We start from the raw sequence: 9,848 nt of genomic DNA, 5'->3' as shown, positions 1-9,848 counted from the left end.
TAGTTATGTATTTTTACTCTATAAATCAATTATGCAAAGCTAAAGAATAGATATCTAACATTATTGTCATTCCTAGTGGTAAATTGAATTTCTTTTGTTAGGATTATGTTGAGTTGGTTTTGGTTTGGACTTTATTTGAGTTACTAACATCCATGAGATATAAAATTTATTGACATTCAAAATTCTAAGTTCAAGCTTGAATAATATGATAATAGATAAAAAAAATTACGAAAAAATTTAAGAAATATTTATAAATTACTTTACAAATAAATATTTTTATGTATAAAATGTTTTAAAAATTGAATACATGTAATATCGGGTTGGTTTGGTTCGGTTTGACTTTTTTTAGTTAAAACCAAACCAAACCAATTATAGTCGGGTTTTTTTTTCCAACACCAAACCAAGTCAAACCAAACCATTAGTCGGGTTTTTTTCTCGGTTTGACTCGGTTTATCGGTTTGATGCGGTTTGTCGGTTTACTTTGTACACCCCTACTTATCAGTATCGGGTGTCTGCACTAAACCAATGAATGCATCATATGTGTTCGGATATACACAATTATCATTTAACTATGATTAAGCAATATACACAACTATCATTTAACTATGATTAAGCTATATATATATATATCCACTTCATTAAATTACTTAACAATGGTAATTTGAATTATTTGATATGAACGCCCGGTGCGTGCAAGTATTTTTCAAGGAATTGAGTACAAAATTTGTAGATTCACATTAGCTTTAGAAAAGGAGTCATAAGTTAAAACTGAACATCAATGTTAATTTTCACAAATGGTGCTGAACTGTTGATAACAAAATGGACCCATAAGATTTGGAAAGATCTCAACATCTAAGTCAAAATTTTAAAATATTTGCATTTGTAACTCAACACTCTTGTAAGTCATTTGGGGTTCACATGTAGATTTGAATGCAAACTTTGGGAGTGACTCTGATACTGTGTGAAATGATTAAAACCTCAAGGAGCTCGCTTGGTGTACGAGATGGGATAATCACATGCGATGTGCTAAAATGCTGAAATTAGCTAATTGTATGAAATATCTGAAGTGAACAGTCGTTATATACCTCTTTGAATGCCTTTATATATCTAATATAAGACATTATTATACTAATTAAGATTTAATAGTTCTAATTAGTCATACTCTTAATATTGTGTGATATTATTCGTCTTGAGTCAAGCCTTATTTTCATAAAGGCCTCATACCAGCAAAAATATCCTTACATTTAATATATATAACTTTTTTTATCTTTCAGCACCAATGTAGGATGTTGTTCGCACATCTAAGGGGTCGTTTGGTTTAAGGTATAAGGTGGGTTATCCCAGCACTAATTTTTATACCATATTTGGTATAAGGTATAAATTAGTGCTGGGATAAATTTATACCTTGTACCAAACATGATATAAAAATTAGTGCTGGCATAACCCAACTTATACCTTCTTAACCCACTTATACTGGGATTATTTTATACCATCTTTTAGATGGTATAAAATAATCCCAATAGATGGGATAAATTAGTCCCGGGATTATAATCCCGGGACTAATGAGTCCTTAAACCAAACGACCCCTAAGGGGTCGTTTGGTTTAAGGTATAAGCTGGGTTATCCCAGCACTAATTTTTATACCATGTTTGGTATAAGGTATAAATTAGTGCTGGGATAAATTTATACCTTGTACCAAACATGGTATAAAAATTAGTGCTGGGATAACCCAGCTTATACCTTCTTAACCCACTTATACTGGGATTATTTTATACCATCTTTTAGATGGTATAAAATAATCCCAATAGATGGGATAAATTAGTGCCGGGATTATAATCCCGGGACTAATGAGTCCTTAAACCAAACGACCCCTAAGAGTATTACTCTTCCTGTCCCAATTTATATAGCACGCTTTCTTTTTTAGTCTGTCCCAAAAAAATATCACCTATCTAGATGCAAAAATAAATTAACTTTATGAGATGTTTTACAGTCACACAAATATCTAAGACTTGTTTTACAATAAACCATGCCATCCAGTGGTGCATTGATAATGACGGAAATAAATTCATTTTGGAACTAGATTCTATGATTGTGCTTAACATGTTAAAGGGCAATATTTCACCTCCTTGGATGCTGGAAGACAATATAAAGAGGATGAAAAGGAAACTGAAATCAAAACAGTGCATAATTCAACACTGTTCAAAGAAGCTAATCAAGTTGCTGATGCTCTTGCCAAACATGGTGCTACTATTCCACTCGACCAAGCTACTGCCATTTATCACAATATCCAAAGCCTTCCTATACAGGCTATTGGTCCTAGTAGAATGGATTCTATTGGCATGCCTAGTTTCAGAACTAGACTAGCCAAGAGGAACAACATCACTGCTAATGGCTAATATGATGGCACAATATCTGATCTGAGAATTTCAGTCCCATCTTTTGTTAGTTAATGCTATTTGTGCTATTAGTTTAACAGTAGGACCTAACCTTGATTATGATTTTTGCGAGCCAAGCTTTTGTATAGGAATTTGCTCGACAAATCCTAACGTAGGTTCAGAGGAGGTAAATCTGACTTAAAAAAAAAATCACAAATTTTAAAAGTTTATTTTCTTTCTTAAACTTCGTATCTAGTCGCACAAATTGTCAAGGAGGGAGTACCTTTTAATTTCACATTTCCATTTCACCATGCTCCAATTAGTAAGAACATGACCAAGTCGTGCGAGAAATAACAGCTATTCTATACGCGTTAAGTCTACTTTGTCGACACCGAGGGAACAAAACAGGTCTTAGTTTGAATCATCAGAATTCTTTTTCAACACAATTTACTTTTCCAATTCAATGGTCGTGATATCAATAGGCAATGGCCCCAAATATATCACTTCCAAGAAGCTCCTTCTCATTTTGACTAATATTTGGAAGATCAGAACAATCATTGGATTATTAGAATCAGAAAACAGAATAAATTTAGCATAAACAGCATTTAACATTCAGAGCTTCTGTACAGACTCCCCCATTTCTTGCCGACAATGGAGCTCATTAGCCCTTATAACCCAATGACCAGAGTATAAATATTGAAAACTTGTAAGATGTCTGATTCTTTGGGCTTCTTCAAAGCAAATTAGCTTTGATCTTTCCAGATACATGTTTTCCGTGCCCCGTACATCCAGATTCAGACGGGATAAAGATTCTCCATCCAAATAAGTCAGCATTGAGACTGAAGTTCCAAGTGTCCGCACGACCTGCTAAGATTCTCTATCCACTGCATGTAAAAGATCAACATATGGTTGAGAGATTGTATTAGCTTCAACAATGGTTCCAAGGAAATTATACATAACCCTTCTATGATTAACAAGAACTATTCAAATTAAGGACATTAATGCAGAAGAAAAAAGAAAAACATGAAGAAATTTTTACTACTTAGAAGTGAGAACTAATGAAAATACTAATGAGTAGTGACTGTCAAGTTACAGGGAAGAGTTGGAAAAAAATATAGCAAGAGTTGCACAGAGTTACACACTATGCAAAGCCAGGTACGAAGGATCAGGTTTCATCAATTCCAAAAATATGTTGAGAACTAAACGATACAGAAAGGGAGATGGAAGAAGAACTTTCAAAAGATGATGAGAGCACTCAACATTTGTTCAAACTTATAATATGATAGAAGACTTTAATTATTGCAATGATTAGAGACAACAGACAATTATGTCTTCAATAATTGAATAACTGGTCGGTCCTGATAGAGAGGAAATGTAGTAGAATATGAAGGCAACAGAAAAAGGAAGCTCGACAAAGATATGGATGGCAGGAATTACGGTATCATGATGTCAAGCTAAAGAAAAACAATCACCTACAGCTCAAGTTTGCTGCTCTATGCAATTTGCAAATGAAGCCCCGTTAAGCCTACCGACATGACAAAAACCCGCAGTTTCACCATCTCGAGCTATTCTCTCTTTTCTTCTATTGGAGGAAGAACGCAATGCAAAGTTACATTCATTTTGAGTGACACCCATCAGTTTTGCTGAAGCATTTGTTTCTGGCTCACTGTACACGGTATTCTGGCTTCCAGTGGAGAAAGATATTCTTGAATTTGAATCTTGATCTTCTGAACTTCTCCAAAACTTAGGACTCAAAAATTCTGCACGAGGGAGCATGTAACATGTATTTCCTGTAAAATCAGTATTAGGTATCCTCCCTGTTGTTATTGCCAAATCATGTTGCATTTCATCAAGTAATCTCTCCAAACCATTTACACGTTTCTCTAAAGAATTCATTCCATTTCGTGAGCTGCCAATAAATCCCTGCAATGAAGAAGAGATAGGCTGAGCTCAGCAAGCGTCTCTAGGCACAAATGAAGCTTATTACTATTAAATCGTGCAGAATACAGGATGTGGCAGCAACTAAATGGAAACCAAAAGTTAAATACGGTCTTCGAAGGGGTGCAGAGGGAAGGGGAAGTGAAATGTACCTGGAGGAGGTCCAACAAACTGGACTGTTGATTTTCAATCTGAACAAGCTGTTTGCGGACGGAACAAAAATTCTCGTACTCTCTATGACTCAAGAGGGCATCTTCATTGATGTTTTCATCAGGTACCATGTTGTTATTGTAGTCCTCAAAGAGTGGAATAGCCCGAGAACCAGACTGTGAATTACCACATCCGTAGAACTTTTCATCAGGTGGTCTGTTGAACACAGTTGACTTTACTTCTGAACTTGAACTGCTACAACTAACTGTATCCACTGAATCTTGAGCTCTAAGATTCTGACTCTTCTGTTCTTCAAAAGCTACCTCCAATGCAGAAGCCTGCAAAACAGTGTGTTTTGCTTTTGCATCAAGGGATTTTCTTAAATCCAGCTTACAGGAGCTCGTGACATTTGATTTTGTGCGGCGGAACCTAGTAGAACTATTCTTCTGGGAGGTGATCGAGGAAGAACTGCTGGATGCAAGTGACTTGCTTGGGCGGAGTGCTTTCTTCAGTTGAGGGGTCTCCGTGGCTGTATCACTCGAACTTTTGGAAGGAGTTGGAGAACAGGCACCACTACCACAATCTGGAGACACAAATTCATAGTATTCTGCAAATTTAGCACCTCATAGGATAATTTTAGTAGCAGAATGTAAGTGAATAAATTATTGCATTTACAATAAGAGGTCAAAGATGGAAATATATAGCGGAAGAATCCATGTCAATCACTTGTAAAAACATGTCATACAATTATGTAACACCAGACTTAAAAATAGCAATTAGGATATGGAGCCGAAAATGTGACATTTGGAAAGGGAAAATAGCCAGAAAGCTTGCTATAAACCAAAGGTTTGGAACAAAGTTATTATGATGCCGATGTGGCTGAAATAGTTTAGTTACTAAAGGGTTTGAAATTTTCGGACGATGAAACAGGAAGTATGGAAACAAAGGGTTAAAGCCCAAGATTCCCTGGACTTGGACTCATCTGACAAGATATGTTTATGAGCATGTGTATAGCATGTGATCAATTAGTACTAACAAGTGCTTTGTCAGGAAAACATACTAGAAAAAAGGAATTTTAAGACACAAGTTTTAAATTCTGCAGGTCTGCAGGACTAGTGAAATAGTAAAAAAAAGCTCGGTAACCATCTCCATATTTTAACCATACTGACTGCTTTAACTCTCAAATAAACTCTCATCCTACCAACGACAATCTTCAGTAAGCTTTAAGCCAATATTTCCATTTCCAAAGTTTTGAGGAATTCAGATTCCACTTCAGTCAGTCAACATTCAAGGAAACTGGTGTTTATACCATATATGACATGCATCTCTCTTCTTTTTTATTTACATCAATTTTGGCACTTAACTAAGGAAGAATATTATGTATCTTTATATATTTATTCACTATTTTTATGCTTCTGTATGACCGTAAAGTCATCACATATGGTTCAAAATCGCGAAAAAGTTTCATATTTGTGAATATTAAAATGGCATTTTAATTCATGATCAAGGAAAAAAGTTAGAGAACAATCACATTACCTAAATTTTGTGACTAATACTTTTCTCGAAAAAAAAAAAAAAGTTAAGATAATCAAACAAAGGTACTAGCAAGTTCACTAATCTCTATACAACATCTCTAACAAACTCGAAACTAGATCCTACTTGAGTATTGTTCATTGCTCTTTCTTAACATGTGACTAGCCATTTTCGAATCCCCCCATCTCTCTGATTGAAGGAAAGAGAATTGTTGATAAAACATAGTAATACCATATGAAATCTAGGGGAATTCAAGCACCTAGGCTCTCATAATTTTTTTTATTCAACCCCGGAACCATTTTACAAAGGAAAAAAAAATTATCTCCACAGAAAAGTGCAGGTTTTTTGGAAGTTACCTTTGGGTGAAAACTTGGATTGTGATCGAGGCAAGACATTGTCTGAAGTACCTGGAACTTCCTTCCACCATTCTAACGCCCTATTCATTGTCTCTCTCACAACCTTCACCTGTAGACTCAAACCAGAGCATTCAATAAGCCATTTTTTTTTTTTTTTAAATTGCAAATTTGAAAACAATCAGCAGTCTATTACTTCCAAAAGAAATGACAACAAACTGGAGTGAAAGATCTCCTTTCAATTTTTCTAACTTTTACTCTCTCCGTGCCAATTTAAGTGTCTTGCTTTTCTTTTTGGCCTATCCCAGAAAAAAAAAAATCTCTTTCTATATTTAGTAAGTGACTGTTTGGCCATGAATATTTCTTACTCTTTTCCCGAGTTGAATTCCGGAAATCATGTTTCTGGGAAAATTCCGGAACACCAAAACGTTATTCACTTTTTTCACTCCAAATCACTCACAAAAATTCAAAAACAACTCTAATTTGTATTCATGGCCAAACACAACTCCAATTTCCAAATACCATTTTTCAATTTGAAAACAAAAACTACTCTATTCAAATTTCACAATTCTCATGACGACTAAACAGGCCCAAATTTTCCAAGTTCAACATTCTCCCTGGCAAATTTAAGACCACAAGATTTAAATGACTACACACATTTTTAATTTAAGACCACATGATACAAAAGTCTCCTGTCTAAGACACTTGAATCGGGACGAAGTAAGTACTATGGTAAACAGATTTGAGGATTTGAACACTTGTAGTTAAGTATATCTTGTACCTTATCAAATCTTCTATTATCCAATGAAGTGATACAAAACCCCTTCAACTCAGCCAACAACTCTCTCTCTGAAACAGCCAATCGTCCCAATGTCTCCGCCGCAGCCTTCCTTACAGTCCAATCTTCACTACTCAACAACTCAACCGTAATTGGAACCAAATTACTCAATACATTCTTATTCGAAGCACCACCAACACTAACTATACTACCAATAAGCGACAACAACGCTGGTTTAGCTTTAAAACTATCATTCTTCACCAATTTCAAGAGCTTTGGTAACACTTTCTTTAGCTCAGTTGGTTCAGGATCAGGTGATGCTTCAATTGCTGCTGCAAGACAAAGCGAAGCTCCCATCTGCGAGTTATTATCCTGTTTCATATACGTAGCAAAATTAGCTCATAAAATCATAACTCGCCCAAACCGTGTCATAATTTAATTTAAATTGATGAATGAGAAATCTTGTCAAATTTTTCTTTTTTCTAAGAGACATATTTTTTATTTGACACTATATTATATATAGTCATAATAAGAAAAACAATAATTTTATTAGGTACTAAAAATTAACTAAAAGATCAAATAAAGCATCTAAAATTTTATAAGAATCGAACATATTGGGTATTGGTCCACTTTTTAACCCATTTCAGCTCAAGTAATTTTTGAACAGGTCAATAACCGCCTATTTATTAAGTCTTTGAAAATTTATCTTTCTAATACCTGTTTAGTCATGAAATTTGATCATATGTTGAAATTTATTTTCAAGTTCCAAAATCTGGTCAGTTTTTGGAGAAATTTCACTTTCAATCACAAAACTTCAAAAACTTTTTCTAAGTAAAATACATTTCCAAACACAACTTCAATCAAAAACTCAAATTTTCAAGTTTAACAGGAGCTAACTCAGCTCATTTTGATCCGGCCAAATTCAACCGAACCCGTCCATTTACCTACCTGTTCATGGACAATAGCATCAATTAACGGCTTCAAAATAGAAGAAAACGGAACTTGAGTAATCTCCGAAGCAATCGACGTAACAGCTTCAACACAAGCCGTTCTAACAGCCGAGTCAGCGTCACGAAGCCGGCGGAGTACAGCCGAAATCATTTTCGTTAAATGCGGTGAAAGCGCGTCGCCATGAGACGCCGAGAGCACGCCGATAAGCCGAACACATTGTCGGCGTACGGGGGATTTGTGTGAAGTATCTGTAGTTGAAATACAAGTTAAAAATGCACTAAATCCTTCAGTGTTGAGAGTTCTAGCTATTGATTCGAGTTCGTTTGTTGCGACTGTGAGGGTATCACGGTCGGATAATCTGTTGAGACATGTGTTGATTCTAGTTTTGAGATCACTAGGTTGTCTCTGTAACGCCATTGATGGCAAAATGGTAATTGTGGCTGTGGTGGAAAAAGAGGGAAAAAGGCAAGTGAAGTGTGAATGGGGAATCAATGGAGATGGTTTTATATGTTGTTACAGAAGGAACGTGCGAAGGAGAAGTGCGAATTGGAGAAAAGGCCATAAATAGTCGCTTTAACTATACTTATCGATTTTAATTTTTTAATTATTTAAAAATTTATTAAATTTAATCTTCATCTATTTTTTTATACAAATATCTATTTTTTTATACAAATAGCGTACAAACTCATAAATCTTCATGAGATTAATGTTAAACCATTCTTCAGATTTATATTTCTCTCTCTCTTATTTTTTTTCCTCAAGTTCATTCTTTAAGAAAAAAAAATTAAAAAAAACTGACGGTCTCATGTCGGTTTTTTTTTTTTTTGGAAATTAAAGAATGAAATGTAGGAACTTGGAGTTAAATCCGGGTATGTTCCTTGGCATTAAAGGGCTTTACCACTAGACCACTGATATTTTTTATTCATATACTTACATTGATTTAATTTATACTGTTTTTTCGCTCTAAAAATCGACGGACTCCATCTCCGTCAGTTTTTTTTATAAAAAAACAAAAAAAAAATGACGGACTCCATCGGTTTATTTTAGAAAATAATATAACAAATAATTATATTTTTTTGCGCATTTTTATGCAAAAAATAATCGACGCAGTTGTCGGTTTTCTAAAAAAAAAAAGATTTAAAAAAATTATTGAAAAAACCGACAGAATCTGTCGGTCTTTCCGTCTGTTTTTACCAGTTTTTTAGTAGTGTTTGAGAAGAATGGTTATAGAAATTTTGTGCCTGAGTTTGTCTTTTCGAATTTTAGAGACTCGAGAGCGACGTCAGTGTCAGAATGTTCTTTTTTTTAAAAAAAAAAAAAAATTTAACAAGAGGAACTTGATGAAAAACAAGCATGGAGAGAAATATAGGTCTCAGGAATGGTTTAATGATTAATCTCACGAAGGTTTATGAATTTGTATGTTGTTTGTATAAAAAAATAGATGGAGACCAAATTTGATAAGTTTTTGGATAGTTAAAGGACTAAAACTGGTAAGTGTATAGTTAAGGGACCATTTTAGACCTATTCCCATAGATAAGAGACTATTTATGACCTTTTCTCGTGCGAATTGTAATAGGATAAAAATTTGCTAATAAATTTTTATTTTAAAATTAAAATTCATAAAACATGAAAAATTATATTATAAATTGTGGAAAACAGTTTATATGCTATTTTTAATTTTTTTTGAGTGTTTGACTGGCTAGTTTAAAGTAATTTTGTGCTTAAAATAAGCCCAAAAATATAACTAAGTCTGTTTGGCTTAGCTTATCT

At 34.3% G+C, this 9,848-nt stretch overlaps 1 protein-coding gene across 4 annotated transcripts; it reads right to left on the bottom strand.

Annotated features, from left to right (window-relative positions):
• Positions 1 to 2,911: 2,911 nt before the first annotated feature.
• Positions 2,912 to 8,626, bottom strand: LOC132641443 (TORTIFOLIA1-like protein 4). 4 transcript variants are annotated; one of them, XM_060358448.1, is made up of 6 exons: positions 8,076 to 8,626; positions 7,131 to 7,499; positions 6,353 to 6,461; positions 4,466 to 5,070; positions 3,813 to 4,298; positions 2,912 to 3,259 (listed from the first exon to the last, which is right to left on the bottom strand). In XM_060358448.1, exons 1-5 carry the CDS (start codon positions 8,493 to 8,495, stop codon positions 3,855 to 3,857), a joined length of 1,947 nt encoding a protein of 648 aa, XP_060214431.1. In that variant the 5' UTR covers positions 8,496 to 8,626; the 3' UTR covers positions 2,912 to 3,259; positions 3,813 to 3,854. The 4 variants fall into 4 exon arrangements, with proteins under 4 accessions (XP_060214431.1, XP_060214430.1, XP_060214429.1 ...); XM_060358447.1 differs by having other exon boundaries at positions 3,848 to 4,298; XM_060358446.1 differs by having other exon boundaries at positions 3,852 to 4,298; positions 8,076 to 8,625.
• Between the last annotated feature and the right edge of the window lie 1,222 nt (positions 8,627 to 9,848).

This window comes from Lycium barbarum, chromosome 5, assembly GCF_019175385.1.
Source record: "Lycium barbarum isolate Lr01 chromosome 5, ASM1917538v2, whole genome shotgun sequence".
Taxonomy (NCBI): domain Eukaryota; kingdom Viridiplantae; phylum Streptophyta; class Magnoliopsida; order Solanales; family Solanaceae; genus Lycium; species Lycium barbarum.
Note: the sequence above shows the minus strand (reverse complement) of the source record. Positions and strands in the feature narration are given on the sequence as shown.

Coding starts and splice junctions, on each gene's coding strand:
- LOC132641443 (XM_060358448.1), bottom strand. CDS start 8,495: ATGGCGTTACAGAGACAACCTAGTGATCTCAAAACTAGAATCAACACA. Junction 7,500..8,075: donor ATGCTATTGTCCATGAACAG/GTAGGTAAATGG, acceptor TATATGAAACAG/GATAATAACTCGCAGATGGG. Junction 5,071..6,352: donor ATCCAAGTTTTCACCCAAAG/GTAACTTCCAAA, acceptor CTAAATTTGCAG/AATACTATGAATTTGTGTCT.